Source organism: Dendropsophus ebraccatus, chromosome 12 (genome assembly GCF_027789765.1).
Source record: "Dendropsophus ebraccatus isolate aDenEbr1 chromosome 12, aDenEbr1.pat, whole genome shotgun sequence".
In the NCBI taxonomy this organism is placed as follows: Eukaryota; Metazoa; Chordata; class Amphibia; order Anura; family Hylidae; genus Dendropsophus; species Dendropsophus ebraccatus.
In genome coordinates this window covers 81,214,695-81,230,616 of record NC_091465.1, presented here as the reverse complement: position 1 = coordinate 81,230,616, position 15,922 = coordinate 81,214,695, and the positions used below count along the sequence as shown (strand labels likewise).

The following is a 15,922-nucleotide window of genomic DNA, read 5'->3' as shown; positions in this document are numbered from 1 at the left end:
ATACAGCGCTGATCGGACAGTCACAGGCAGATCACATGATAATTACATCCAGTGACTCACAGGGGGCGTCTTCTCTGGTTGTAGATGGTTCTTTTTCCTTCTCTTCTCCATCTGGCTCAGGTCACCATAATGACTTCTCCTAAACAATGCTGTGTTTGTTGCCCAGACACCTACGGTCCCTTGTGTATTTATTCAGACCCCAGAAAACAGAATTAATTTAGACTCCAGAACAGACCAAACCCTTAAAATAATAAGGACATTGTACAAGGCGCCATACGGTCACAAAAAATAACTGATGCAATACCCCCTAAATTATTCAACACCTTGACCTATTCTGTCAGTTTCCTGGACGTACAGTATACCGTTGTAGGGGGCCCAGTAGGATGCTCAGCCAAGCAAACACTGGAAATGGACAGAACATAGTAAGAAAATGAAAAAGTTCATAATGAAAGAAAAGTTCAATAAAATTATTATTATTATTATTATTATTATTATTATTATTTAATAAAATTATTCCTTTCATGTCTGTCTCTGCTAGGTGTGGATGGCAGTAATACAACCTCTGTGATTGTGAAGGACGGAGATTCTATAACTATGAAGTGTATGGTGGACAGTAACCCGAATGCTGCAGTCATGTGGTATAAAGACGGCTCGGAGATCCACCAGAATATAAGTAACCAGACTGTCATTCTGAAACTCTCGAACATTAACCCAATTGATGCTGGAAGTTTTCTGTGTTCTGCAATAAATGAACATGGCGTCACAAACAGGACAGTCGAAATCATATATGAAAGTGAGTGTAAAACACCCTTATAGCTTGGGGTCCATTTACACAGAAAGATTATCTGACAGGAATGGATTTGAAAAAAGGAGAAATCTCAGGCTTTCCTATATGACCTGATCTCTGTTTATAGTCTGTTTCTGGCTTTGGCTCCAAATCTTTGGCAGATAATCTGTCAGATAATCTTTCTGTGTAAATGGACCCTTAGAGAGTGGAGTAGGCCGCACACCAGTGTATAGTATCTGTGTTTTAAAGGGATTATCCAAGACCAGAACAACAGTGTTTCCTGGGTTGTGAGTGGTATTGCAGCTTAGTTCCATTTAAGATATGGGAGTCAAATTGTAATACCATACACGACCTGATGGGAAAATTTTTTAAAGAAGCTGTCTAAGAAAAAAAAATAAAAAATGTCAGCAGTTGTGGTATAAACACTGACTGGCAGTCCATGTGGTAACATCACAGAAACTAGGAGATAGAAGATTGGAAGTAACGACTCTGGGGGACAGGATAGGTAAGTATAACTTGTTTATTATGTTCACATCACCCCATTTCTATCTCTCTATTTTTTATTTCATTTTGCCTAGACAGCCCCTTTAAGAATCTATGCTGCTGTATACCTAAAAAAAAAAAAAATCTATTCTAACTGGTATAGAAATCTTTGCTCTCTTCTGCCACCTCTGTCCATGTCAGAAACTGTCCAGAGCAGTAGCAAATCCCCATAGAAACCCCCTACTGCTCTGGACAGTTCCTGACATGGACAGAGATGGCAGCAGAGAGCACTATGTCAGACTGGAAAGACTACACCACTTCCTGCAGGACATACAGCAGCTGATAAGTACGGGAAGTCTTGATTTTTTTTTTTTAATTAAAGTAATTTACAAATCTGTAATAAAAATTTTCAGCAATGTACCCCTTTTAGTAGAAGCATGGGAGGCCTGGGTGTGTTATCAGGAATATGTCACTTTAAGAAACGTAACACTAAATTTTAATTTTTCCTAATAATTATGTATTTAAAAATTTTAAATATTTTTTTTCTTCTCTTTTTAGGTACAATGTTACTGTTAGGAGCTAAGATAGCGGCTGCAGTTGGTGGCGTAGTCATATTTGTGCTGATAGTGATTATAGGAGTATTACTAATCACGAGCCTAAGAAAGTAAGTCTGACACCCCGGCCATCATACAAGTCCAGATTGCTGAGACACAGATGTTTACGCCTGATGCTGGCGCACAAAGGTGACCCCCTCCAGGACCAGAATGTTGAAATTTTTGTCAAAAATAAGCCTGACAGGTCCCACAGTCCTATACACCACACAACCTGCACCTGAACAATAAAAACGCACAAAAAGAAAGACATGCTAACTTGACAGTAAACATCTCAGGTCAAACAGCTCCTCATATCTCAGCTTCCTGGAGGGAAAATCCGTGATAAAATGAATTGCTGAAAATACCAGAATGTTATGATTAGGATGTACTGGTTATAGAGATATTTTTAACTTCAATTACACCTATGTATTTTTAATAATTTTTTATTTAGGCTATGTTTACACTACGTAAAATAACGGCCTTTGTTTTCACCTGCCGGACTTTTGCGACCAAAACTGCGGCCTTAGAATTACGATCGTACGGGCTAGTTGTGAAACTACGGCCGTTGTTTAATTTCGATTCCTAGCATGATTATAAACGGGATGAAACAGGTAATTTACTTTAACCCTTTGAGGACCAGGCCCAAAATGACCCAGTGGACCGCGCAAATTTTGATCTTAGTGTTTCCGTTTTTCCCTCCTCCCCTTCTAAGAGCTCCAGCACTCTCAGTTTTCTATCTACAGGGCCATGTAATGGCTTATTTGTTACAGGAATAGTTGTACTGTGTAATGGCGTCATTCATTTTACCATAACATGTATGATGGAATCCCAAATATATTATTTATGAAGATATAAATAGGTGAAATCGTAAATAAGAATGCAATATGGTAACGTTTGGGGGGTTCCTGTGTCTACGTAATGCACTATATGGTAAAAGCGACATGACACTATTATTCTATAGGTCAGTCCGAACACAACCATATGCAGGTTACACAGATTCTCTAATGTTATATATGTATTTTTATGAAATCCTTTTTTTTGGCAATTAAATATTAATAAAATGGGACTATTGTGACGCTTATAACGGTTTTATTTTTTCACCTACGGGGCTGTATGGGGTGTTATTTTTTCCGCCATGATCTCTAGTTTTTATTAATACCATATATGTGAAGATCGGACGTTTTGATCACTTTTTATAGATTTTTTTTAATATATAATGTAACATAAAATCGGTAATCCGTGCACTTTTTTCCCTCTTTTCGTGTACGCCGTTCACCGATCACAATGACGCTTGTTATATTTTAATAGATCGGACAATTACGCACGCTACGGTATATTATATGTTTATCTATGTATTTATTTTATATGTTTTATTTATATAATAGGAAATGGGGGTGATTTCAACTTTTATTGGGGGAGGGGCTTTGGGGTAGTGTGTTAGTGTTTTGAACTTTTTTTTTTTTTTTTTACACATTTGAAGTCCCCTTGGGGGACTCTTACATACAGTACTTTGATTTCTACACTGATGATTACTATGCCATAGGCATAGCATTGATCAGTGTTATCAGCGCTCTGCTCATTGGGCCTGCCTGTGCAGGCTCAGTGTAGCAGATCGCCGATCGGACCACACGGAGGCAGGTGAGAGACCTCCGGTGGTCCGTTTCAACGATCGGTAAGTGACAGGGGACTCCCCCTGTCACTTACACTTAAACGCCGCAGTCACAGCGTGTCATTACCGGTGAGGTCCCGGCTGCTCACTGCAGCCAGCCCCCACCTCCTATGAAGCACGCTCCGCTCCGGAGCGCGCTTCATAGCGGGAGAAACACCCAGGACGTAGAGTTACGTCATGGGTCGTCTGGGGACAGACTTCCATGACGTAACCCAGGGTCGTCTAGGGGTTAAATACTGCGCCCAGCCCGAGAAACCACTCAGAAAATTTTTTACATCAAAATCAAGTTTAATTCGGCAGATATAAGTTTTACGTTCGCGGCCGCATTGAAATCCACGGCCCTTGTTGCTGTATAACCCGCCGAAAATAATTGATATAATAATATTTTACGTAGTGTGAACATAGCCTAAAGGTATAAAACTCATATAAATATTTCCCTTACAGAAAAAGGAAACAGCATATTCAATGGAATAATCAAAGGAATAATCAAGGAAACCAGAAAGACACGAGTGTAAATAACACAGATGCCATATACACCTATGCCGAGTTTACTGCACCTGTAAGTGTTTCTGATCAATGCAGAAAATATTCTATATATGTCCCTGTATGAGCTGCCACAGGATGTCAGGGTACCATGTACCATGGGTGACAGTCTTTATAGTGTCCCTGTCGATATAACTTTCAAAATCTAAATCAGCAGTAGATGTGATATATGATGCAGGTTTGCAATTTACATTTTTTTTTTTTTTTAAATTATCAATGAAAACACGGCACTTCCTGCTTTCTGAGTCGGAAAACAGGAAGTCCTGTGTATCCCAGGCCATCTTAGTGCTCACAAAGAGTAGGCAGGCATGTGATTGATGGATATATTGAGCCGTGACTCTCTGTACTGGTCAGAATTCCTGTGTTTAGTCTGTTTTTCACAACCAGCACAAGTCTAAAAATATGCCTACGGGAATATTGGACCTGGATACAGTAAGTATAGCTGTTATATCACTGCCCTTCTGGAGACTGGACCTGGATACAGTAACAATAGCTGTTATATCACTGCCCTTCTGGAGACTGGACCTGGATACAGTAAGTATAGCTTTTATATTGCTGCCTTCAGGAGACTGGACCTGGATACAGTAAGTATAGCTGTTATATAGCTGCCTTCAGGAGACTGGACCTGGATACAGTAAGTATAGCTGTTATATAGCTGCCTTCAGGAGACTGGACCTGGATGCAGTAAGTATAGCTGTTATATAGCTGCCTTCAGGAGACTGGACCTGGATACAGTAAGTATAGCTGTTATATAGCTGCCTTCAGGAGACTGGACCTGGATACAGTAAGTATAGCTGTTATATAGCAATCTTCAGGAAACTGGACCTGGATAAGTAAGTATAGCTGTTATATTGCTGCCTTTTGGAGACTGGACCTGGATAAGTAAGTATAGCTGTTATATCGCTGCCTTCTGGAGACTGAACCTGGATACAGTAAGTAAAGCTGTTATGTCGCTGCCTTCTGGAGACTGGACCTGGATACAGTAAATATAGCTGTTATATAGGAGCCTTTAGGAGACTGTACCTGGATACAGTAAGTATAGCTGTTATATAGCTGCCTTCAGGAGAGTGGACCTGGATCCAAGTAGGTATAGCTGTTATATATCTGCCTTCAGAAGTCTGGACCTGGATTTCTGGTAAGTATAGCTGTTATATGGCAGTCATCAGGAGACTGGACCTGGATTTCTGGTAAGTTTAGCTTTGTTTTGCAGCATGATAACAACAAAAAATATTAAATATATATTGCAAACTTGCTTTATATCCCATCTACTGCTGATTTTAGATTTTGAAAGTTATAACAACAGGGACACTTTAAGCCCATACAGTCACTGCCCCGACAAGAAAAACTTGTTAACTACTCTAAAATGGCCCCTATGAACTTTACATGAATAGCTACTATGTAATTCTGCTTCATGTGTACAGTACATTAATATAACTACTATAATACTGCCCCCTATGCAGAAGAATATAACTACTATAATCAGTAGGGAAGAAAGATGTCCTTGCACTTTCCAGTATCTCGGTCTTCAGCAGGTTTATTCAGACCATGGACACAGGGAGGGAGAAGATGGCGGCAGGTGCGGGTGTGTCTCCTATGACAGTTTTGCACTTCTAGCGCTTCTTAGGGAAGTTAAAGTCCATTCTGTAGCACCACAAAAGTCACAGTGTAGCCCTGGTCTAAAAGTAGATTGTTATGCAATAAGTCAAATGTAATGGACATAAATGTTTTTCTATTCTATGAGAATTCTATTTTATTGATCCCATCTAGGATGTGAACCCACCAGAAGAGACCTTAGGAGAAGCCCCTCAGTTTTCTTCAGGTGACTTGGTGTATGCGGATCCTGATGAAGTGCAGTATTCAAGCATCGCATTTTCCAAACGACCGAAACCTAATGCAGTCCAAAAATATGAACAGACGGAATACTCAGAAATAAGGAAAACATAATATCACAGAGTTACAAGACTTATTTAAAGGAGAAGTCTAGCCATATGTTAAGTCACACAAGTGGCATTGGCAGGGAAAGGAATAACAGCCAAGCATTGCTTACCTCTCCCTATACCCATGATGTGCTGTGTGACTGGCTCCCGGATCTCTGCCGGAAGTCATTTTCCCCTGAGTTGTTACTACTCAGGGGAAGATACCTGTCTCGGCTAATGGATTGCACGCTCAGCCAGTCAGTGACTGCTTCGGCAGTCCATCAGCCACGGCCAGTCCATCAGCCACGCCAGCTCTGCTGGGTATCTCAGAGTCCCATGGGGTCTCAGAGCGGCCATCCAGCACTGGAGAGGCACGGGGAGAGGTAAGTTAATGTTTATGTTTCTTAATGACCCTACAGTTTCCAAACAAATTTCCGTGGCCGGTCTTCTCCTCTAGGCTGGGTTTACACTACATATATTTCAGTCAGTATTGTGGTCCTCATATTGCAACCAAAACCAGGAGTGGATTAAAAACACAAAAAGGCTCTGTCCACACAATGTTGAAATTGAGTGGATGGCCGCCATATAACAGTAAATAACGGCCATTATCTCAATATAACAGCCGTTGTTTTAAAATAACAGCAAATATTTGCCATTAAATGGCGGCCATCCACTCAATCTCAACATTGTGTGAACAGAGCCTTTCTGTGTTTTCAATCCACTCCTGGTTTTGGTTGCAATATGAGGACCACAATACTGACTGAAATATACGAAGTGTGAACCCAGCCCTAAGGTGCATAAAGAATCTTACTCTGTTAAAGAAGGGGCCATGGGAACTCATGATGGCTGTTGGCTTCTTTCCACTTCCCCTTACCACAGCAGGTCCTTCCAGATGTTATTTGGAGAGTTGCACCATTTCCTGCTCAGCTGTCTGTGACCAATACTCCATTGCCGAACCACCCAGACAGGCCGCGGTTCACCTCTGAACAGTGGGTCTACCTGGACATGGTCATCACTAAAACAGAAACCCAGGAAACCATATCATTTTCGAGGAATAGCAAATATCCAGGACCAGAACTGTACAATATGTCGTCCAGGGCATTGGAGCGGGAGAATCTTCCTCTTCATTATATGAGGCTTTTATCAGTGATACAGTCAGTGCATAAACTTGTATTTATTACCGATACATTGTTCTGATGGTTTATGGTCTGAAAGAAACGGCACAACCTATCTTTATTACCATTTATCATACACAGTACACCACGCTTACAGTCCTGCGTTGCATCACATTGCACTTGATTTACGGTCTTTTTTTGTTGTTCTCTTGATTAAAACCTTTTATATATTATAGACTCTGTATAGGTTCTGTATTGGTATCTGGTGGCAACCATTAACAGGGGGATAAAGTGGTCGTCTAGGTTTACAGCATAGGGCTATGTTCACACTGCGTATGAATCCGTCCGTAGTGCGAACTGCGAATATACGCACATAGTTATGAGGTTGATGCGTTCGCTTGAAAGTATATGATATACGCCCGCACAATGCACACTACGTATGAGCTTACGGCCGGATCGTATACGGCGCCGTGAAAAATGAACAAGACCATTGTTTGAGGACGGAAATGTTGAAACTCACGGCCGTGGATTTCCATGCGGTCCCGTACGGAGTACTTATTTCAGCCAAATTAACCTTGATTTTTCGATCCAAAAAGTTCTGTGTGGTTTACGGGGCTGGGCGAAGATTTCCAAGTAAATGACCTGTTTCAGATCGCTTCGAAACAAGCTAGGGAAGTATAACTGTACTGCGGGCGTATGTTCGCGGTTCGTACGCATCCGGCCGCATGTTTATTTTTCCCACGTCCGTAGTTTCAGCCGCACATGTACGGCGGTGTAAGAACTGCGGACGGAATTGTACACAGTGTGAACATAGCCTTAATGGACGGTATACAAAATCAATGACTGATTGGCAGGGTGTCGATCCTTCTTACCAGCTTTTCGAGGGACTTGTTCATGCAGTTTATTGCAGCTCTGCTCCTGCTCAATTCAGTAGCAGCTGATGCTATAACATATGTCACCATTACATAGTAGATGGTGCAGGACTTCCAGCACTATTCCCTGCGTATGATGCCAACGCAATGGAATCTCCAAAGAGTATCAGGTGTCATCATTCTGCCAAATATCATCCTTTTTCCATGGATAGGTAATAATATTGGCAAACCTTTTAAAGTGACACTGCCCCCCCTCCCCCCCTTGACTACCTACAGAGCTAGCGGAACTGCTAGATAGACATTAAAAACATTCAGAACATGGCTTGTTTCCTGTCTATATTTTTTATTTTAATCAACAAGGGCTTTAATTTGGGCTGTGAATAGCATCAAGGAGGTTAAGCCTATAGTTCCGTGGGCCCTAGCACCACTACACCATACTGTCCTATATGGCCATCACTTAGCATAATCAGAACTGAGCATTGTACATGCAACACACAGCTATGGCCCAGGGTACTATAGGCCCACCTCCTTGACACTATTCACAGCTCAAATAAAAGCTGACACAAACAACAACGGTCTGAATGTTCTTACTTATATCTATCCAGTGGTGCCATCAGCTTGGTCGGTAGTCAAGGGGCGACGGATTCACTTTAAGTGCTTTGAAGACATATAGTTACATACAACTAGAGATGAGCGCTACTCGAGCATGCTGTGATCCCTCCAAGCCCGAGCATTTGTCTCGTGTCTACATACAGCCCATTACAACACAATATTATCCAGAGTCCAGAGTATAGCAATACAAGTAGCCAATTTAAACCACTTGTAGTTCTCCCCCTTCCAGGGGTCTCGGAGGTAGACGTCCAACTGATTATAAAGTAACGGCATACCCTAGACATTCGCTTAATCTTCCGGTTCTCTGGCCATCACATAATGCAGAGTTAATCTACTTGCACTTTTTTGCTCATTGTAGAATCGGTGTTTAAATTATCACTCGAGTACAAGTCGCCTTTTCGTTTTTGCTATAGTAGAGCAGATTCCAGAAACTTGTGGTTTTCTCTCTCCCCTACATTGGTTTCTCGTTTAAAGCAAATGTAGAGATTGAAATCATCCAGGAATATGTACAAGCCAAAAGGAGGAGCCCGAGATATTACAATGTGTAGTGAGGCCTAAAGGCCCTATTACACCAAACGATTATCGGCCGATCACCCGGAAAGCCCCCAACCCCCACATTTCCCATAGGGCCCCCTATACTCACCCGCCCGCTGCCGCCACGTGTGATAGCGACACACGCGTCTGAGATGCCGCTCTCAGTAAGTTCCTCTTTTGTGTTTATCTGTAGAGATGAGCGCGATTGGATCATTCGGCATTTGAATACTGGTAGCTGAAGTTGAGTCCTGGAGTCCTGGAAAGCATTGATACAGCCTAGGGAGTGTCCATGTTTGGTGGACAGCGATCTGCTTAAGTGAGGTGTACAGGGACTGCCAGGGGTTAATTTGTTTGGGTAGTGAGGAGTTAACAGTCCAGTGCCTGTGTTCCCTCCCCTCTCAGTTCTATTGGAGGTTTGGTTGTTAAGGGGTGGTAGTTAAGCCCTGGTCCAATCAGCAGAGGCTTCTGCTCGTTTAGCTCCTTCCTGCCAGTGAGCTTTCTCTTTCGGTTCAGACAAGCGAGGAAGAGGACGTCTGCTAGTAGATAAAACCTGCCGTAAGTATGTCGGATGAGGCAGCTCTGATTGCAGCCCTACGCTCACAAATACAGGGAGATGCTGGCTTTCTGTCTAGGCTGGTGTCTGGGCTGGGTGATGCTGTCAGTGCAGATCACCCAGCGTTAGCTGCGGTAGGTGGCAGGCGGTCCGCACGGCGCATCCGCCCACCGGTCCGCTTAAGTCCCAGTCCCCCCACCCAAACACATGTAAGGAGAGCAAGGGGAGTTGTAGCTAGGCAGCCTGATCTGTGTCCCACTTCATCAGGTAGCAGCGTGCTTCTGCCCCCTCCCTCCTCCTCCCTCCCCCCCCCTCCTCCTCCCTTCCCCCTCCCCCTCCTCCTCACCTCTTCTTGACCAGTCTTCCCTGCACTTCCGGTCAAGCCACACGTCCAGCAGCACGCTGTGCTCCTCCTGCCCCTGCTTCCATTGCACTGCAGTTGCTCCCTCCAGTCTGTGACATGGGAAATCGCCCAGGATCCTCCAGCTCCACTTCCCAAGACCAGGCAGACAGTGCAGTTACCACAGTTCAGGAGAATAATGTGCAGTCAGCACAGGTGGCTGCAGAGGAACAGGATCAGATTAACCCCTCACTGCCTGCTCCTGCACCTAGCATCAGTAACCCTCCAGTCATTGCTTTGCCTGCTGCCAGCAATTCTGCCACAGCCAACTTAGCTCAGCAGAACACCAGCACCACAGCCTCACCTCCTGTGATGGTCCCAGCAGTTAACCCTTCAGGGACAATGGCGTCCATGCCGCCTCAAATGATTATGTTAACCAGCATGGACCAGGCCTCCTCTATGGAGCGGCTGCCTGTTGCATATGCCACTCATGTTGAGAGCATCCCCCTTAGAAGACGAAGTCGCAGCCGCTCGTCTTCATGCTCATCACATGGTTCTTACAGGCGAAGACGCCACAGAACATCTGATTATCACCGCCACCGCTCCCACCGATATTCTAGGGAGCCTAGTAAGAGTCACCGGTCCCGGAGGTCACGCTCCTCTAGGTGGCGTTCCCCCTCTCTTTCCAACTCATCTTCCCGCAGCCCATTGTCGGACAGAGAGTTACACAACCGCAGCAAGAGGCAGGAGCCTAGGAGTTCGGCCAGTAGGTCGCTTCGCGGGGCCAGTTGGGCCAGCGCGGTCGGAATTCCATCACCTCAGCCCCCTCCCCCCGTGGTTCCAGTTCCAGTTCCTGAAACTCCCAGTACCCCATCGATGGGAGTAGAAGTTGCGGGTTCATCTACTGGTGCTTCAGCGAGATCCGGTGAGTTTGATTTTACCAAAGCATGGTCAGCGGAGAACAGGGAGGAAATTGTACCAGCCCTTAAGGCCTTGCTTGAGAAATTAGAACATAGTTACAATCCAAAAGATATAGTAACACCTCTTGACAAACCTAATAAAGCCGGTATTTATAAGGAGGCCTTTTTCTGTGCTATCAGCCCATTAGGGGCTCATCTTGCGCAAGACGTTAAAGAAAAAATATGGGACAACCAGTACATAGATATCTGGTCACTGGTAACCGTTGATCAGAATACAGTGGACAGGGAGAGGCGTATGCCTACTGAAAGGTCATCCTTTGAACGCAGACCCCGGGTAGCCAAGACTATTAACAACTGGCTGCAGGCATTCGCAGTTTTAGGCTGCGTAATGGGTGAGAAACACCCGGAGCGTTGCTCCGAGCTCTTTATTTATCAGGATTCAGTATACACCGCATTTAAATCATACGGCGGCAGTGCTTGGTGGAAATATGACGAGGAGTTTCGTCGCCGCCTAGCACTGCAGCCTGATATTGGATGGGGGGTCAAAGCAACGGATGTATGGATAAGGCTCATGATGTCTCAAAGATACCCCCCCTTTCAGACAGGTGCCGCTGCCTCACATAACACTCCAGGGGCAGTGGCCATCAGGAGACCGGGTACATGCTGGCTATATAACGAAGGGCATTGCAGATTCTTCGGTCTCTGCAAGTTCAAGCATGAGTGCTCCACATGTGGGGGCCCTCATGCCGCAGCTAGATGCCAGAGAATCACAAAGTCAGGCAGGGTGGTCCCGCCAGCCGAAGGACAGAACCCCGGTGAACGTGGACGAGATGCGTCCCTGGCTAAACAGGTATCACAATAGACAAGCAGCTAAAATGTTATTGGATGGTTTTACAGATGGTTTCTTTATCCCCTTTACCTTATCATCATCACCCACATGGTCTGACAACTTAAAGTCGGCTAAGCAGTATCCACAAGTTTTGACTGAGAAAATCAATCAGGAGGTAACATTGGGTAGGATGGAAGGCCCCTTCAGTTATCTTCCAATTCCTAACCTCAGGATATCCCCATTAGGTGTTGTCCCTAAAAAGGAGTTGGGTAAATATAGATTAATTCACCATCTATCCCATCCCAAGGGCAGCTCGGTCAATGATGGGATATCAAAAGAGGATGCTACCGTATCATACGTTTCATTTGACAGGGCGGTTACACTGTTGAGGGCAGCTGGCCCAGAAGCTCTCTTAGCCAAGTCAGATATCCAATCTGCTTTCAGACTCCTCCCGGTTCACCCCGAATGTTACCATTTGCTAGGCCTGCAGCTGGACGGGTCAATCTATTTTGACACTTGCTTGCCTATGGGCTGCTCCATATCATGCCACTATTTTGAGCTTTTTAGTTCGTTCCTCGAATGGGTGGTAAGATATGAAGCTGGCAGCAACGCAATCATTCATTACTTAGACGACTTCCTTTTTGTGGCCCCTGGCGATGGTAACATTTGTCAATTTATGCTTTCTACCTTCTTGTTTTTTATGAAGAAGTTTGGGGTGCCCATTGCTGATGAGAAAACAGAAGGCCCGACCACATCACTTTCATTTCTAGGCATAGAATTGGACTCCGTCCTCATGGTTTTTAAGCTTCCAGAAGAAAAATTGACCGAACTAAATTCACTGGTAAAAGGGTTCTTATCTGTAAAAAAGGTCACCCTCCAACAGCTGCAGTCCTTGTTAGGCCTTCTGGTATTTGCATGCAGAATTATGCCTATGGGCCGAGTTTTTTCCAGGCGCCTATCGTTGGCAACAAAAGGGGCTCGCCACCCTGGGCACTACATACGCCTCACTAAGTCATTAAAGGCTGACCTTGGAGTCTGGAAAAAATTCCTAGCCACCTATAATGGTCGCACCTGTGTACAGGTTAAAGAAGCCACGAATAAAGAACTTTTCCTATTCACGGATGCAGCGGGATCCTGCGGTTTCGGGGCCATTCTGGGCTCTTGCTGGTGTTCAGCCCCCTGGCCTACGGTATGGCAGGAATCAGGCCTCTGCCGTAATTTAACACTTTTAGAACTGTTCCCAATAATTGTGGCTATAGAACTCTGGGGCGACCAGTTAGCCAACCGCCAAGTCTGTTTTTTGGACAGACAACTTGAGCGTAGTTCATTGCATCAATAGGTTGTCTTCTTCCTCTCTCCCGGTATTATCATTATTACGTTATCTGGTTTTAAAATGTTTGCAACATAACATTTCCTTTCGGGCTCAGCATGTCCCAGGCACATCGAACTGTATAGCTGACGCTTTATCTCGTTTCAATTGGCAGGAGTTCCGTGCCCTCTGTCCAGATGCGGCGCAGGAGGGTGCTGTCTGCCCACACCATCTGTGGGACTTACCGATGCCAGACTCCTTCCCCTGATACAGGCTTCGGTGTCTACAGCCACGTGGGACGGTTATGGTAAGGCGTGGAGTGAATGGCTGTCAATGGTAGGACATCTTCCAGTAGACACTGACGAGCAGGCCAGGTTATCAGTCACCATATCTTATTTGTTGGGGCTCCGACAAAGGGGCTGTTCTAACGCTATGGCCAAGCGCAAATTAGCGGGCATAAGTTTCCATTTTAAATTAAGGGGATGGTCAAATGTAGCCAACACTTTCATGGTTAGACAAGCACTTAAAGGTTGGCGCAAAGAACACATTAGTACGGATACAAGACGTCCTATTTCCCACTCACTATTGGGTAAAATGGTGTCCCAACTCCCTCTAGTTTGTTCATCAGAACACGAGTCTTCCCTTTTTTCAGCGGCATTCTGCTTGGCATTCTTTGGTGCCCTTCGTATTGGTGAGTTGGTGGCCCCCTCAGCCTCCCGCCCTGGAGGATTACAGGCGGAAGATGTGGTGATAGCTAATAATTCACTGCGAGTAAGAGTACGACACTCAAAAACTGATATTTTTGGCAGAGGCGCATGGTTGCCCATACGGGAGGTCCCCGGCCCCTTATGTCCAGTCAGTATAATTACAAATTATGCCTCCGCCCGCCCGGTAAGTGTTAATTTTCTGTCTCATCAAGACTGTTCCCCCCTAACTCGGTATCAGTTTCAGTCCATAATAAAAAAAAAAAAAAAAAAGTTTTGGGGGGAGTGGGGGTGAACCCTAATCACTACGGTACACATTCCTTTCGGATAGGGCAGCCACGGAGGCTGCTAGGGCTGGCCTATCAGAGGATCAAGTTAAGCGAATTGGCAGGTGGAAGTCAGCATGTTATTCTTCTTATGTTAGACCTGAACTGTTGGACTGATTTTTTTGCAGATGCCAGACGTCCGGCCGTTTGGTTTATCGGCCATTCCTACATCCACCATGCGGCACGCAGAGCAGCCAGCAGGCCGGGCGGAAGAACCCTGGGTTTCCATACGGTGGACGCCTATTGGAGGGGAATCAAGGGTCTTCGGTGGTCGGATGTCCTTAAACACGTTATGGAAATTGGTCAATCCGCTCTGACGCCAGTTGTCCTGGTCATACACGCCGGAGGTAATGACCTCTGTTTTCTAAGACTAGCAGATTTGCTTTCCATCATTAGGGCAGACATAGAAAGAATACCAGGCTTCTTCAGGAACGTAGTGGTAGTGTGGTCCGAGATAGTCCCTCGAGTATCATGGCAAGGAGCCAGAGACGCAGGGGCAGTCGAAAAAGCTAGGAGGACAGTTAATGCCCGAACGTCACGTTTTGTACGTTCCAGGTCAGGGGTGGTGGTGAGGCACAGGCAGCTGGAAGGGGACAACAGGAGGTTGATGCGCCCCGATGGGGTCCATTTAAATGAAATTGGGCTCGATATATTTCTTTCAGGCTTACAAGATGGGGTGGAGCAGGCCCTCTTTTTGTTGGGTGGGGGTCGCAGCTCAGTGTAGTGATACATGAGCTACTCCTTGGCGGTTATGAGAAGCTAAGCCACGAGGTGAAGGTGGTAGTGCCCGCCGGGAGCGGCGGCTGGCATACCCTGAGTGGAGACCTCCGTTTTCTGGCACTTATAAATGGTTAAAAGAAAAGGTTATAAGAGAAATAAAAGCTGTGGCCCGAGACCGCCCAACAAAAGTTATTATGTCTGTGTTTTATTATGGGTTATATCACGGGACTAGGAGATTGTAGGGTTAAGTGTTATCCTGGCAGTCTGGTGGACAGCGATCTGCTTAAGTGAGGTGTACAGGGACTGCCAGGGGTTAATTTGTTTGGGTAGTGAGGAGTTAACAGTCCCGTGCCTGTGTTCCCTCCCCTCTCAGTTCTATTGGAGGTTTGGTTGTTAAGGGGTGGTAGTTAAGCCCTGGTCCAATCAGCAGAGGCTTCTGCTCGTTTAGCTCCTTCCTGCCAGTGAGCTTTCTCTTTCGGTTCAGACAAGCGAGGAAGAGGACGTCCCTCCCTCCCACCCTGTTATGGTTGGAATTCTAACATATGTTTTCTGTTACTAGATTTGAAGTTAAGTCACAGCTGTTGGCGGTTATGAGAAGCTAAGCCACGAGGTGAAGGTGGTAGTGCCCGCCGGGAGCGGCGGCTGGCATACCCTGAGTGGAGACCTCCGTTTTCTGGCACTTATAAATGGTTAAAAGAAAAGGTTATAAGAGAAATAAAAGCTGTGGCCCGAGACCGCCCAACAAAAGTTATTATGTCTGTGTTTTATTATGGGTTATATCACGGGACTAGGGGATTGTAGGGTTAAGTGTTATCCTGGCAGTCTTCCAGGACTCCCTAAGGTTACATCCGCATGGCGCACTGTTCACTTTATACTATGCAAGATGGAGCATCAAAGAATGTGCTGTTCCATACCTTTGGCCACCGTTAGGCTCTTTAACTCTCTGATCATTGTTAGCACCTACACAACAAACAGGACCATTTCTAGCACGGGGCAGGTGGTGCAACTGTCTTGGGGGCTAAACACCTGCAGGCTGTGCACCTGCACAACACTTTAAAGTACAAAACACCAATGGGGACATTATTACCATTTGGGGC

The 15,922-nt window shown here is 45.2% G+C and overlaps 2 protein-coding genes across 4 annotated transcripts in view; both read left to right on the top strand.

The window, feature by feature from the left end:
- LOC138768571 (hemicentin-1-like) overlaps positions 1–6,456 on the top strand; it is a 54,612-nt gene extending 48,156 nt beyond the window's left edge. For both annotated transcript variants that reach the window (XM_069946484.1, XM_069946483.1), the window contains exons 15-18: positions 539–793; positions 1,829–1,934; positions 3,977–4,091; positions 5,843–6,456. In XM_069946484.1, the coding sequence (XP_069802585.1) occupies positions 539–793; positions 1,829–1,934; positions 3,977–4,091; positions 5,843–6,019 (653 nt within the window). In that variant the 3' untranslated portion in view covers positions 6,020–6,456. The remainder of the gene's footprint in view (positions 1–538; positions 794–1,828; positions 1,935–3,976; positions 4,092–5,842) is intronic.
- Positions 6,457–9,599: 3,143 nt separating this feature from the next.
- On the top strand, positions 9,600–15,576 carry LOC138769602 (uncharacterized). 2 transcript variants are annotated; one of them, XR_011359272.1, is made up of 4 exons: positions 9,600–9,679; positions 13,251–13,382; positions 14,234–14,452; positions 15,385–15,576. XR_011359272.1 is itself a non-coding variant. In XM_069948173.1 (4 exons), the coding sequence occupies exons 1-4, from the start codon at positions 10,138–10,140 to the stop codon at positions 15,417–15,419; spliced, it is 1,191 nt and encodes a 396-aa protein (XP_069804274.1). In that variant the 5' UTR covers positions 9,878–10,137; the 3' UTR covers positions 15,420–15,576. The 2 variants fall into 2 exon arrangements, 1 of the variants encoding a protein (XP_069804274.1); XM_069948173.1 differs by lacking the exon at positions 9,600–9,679 and adding an exon at positions 9,878–10,942.
- The last annotated feature ends 346 nt before the right edge of the window (positions 15,577–15,922 follow it).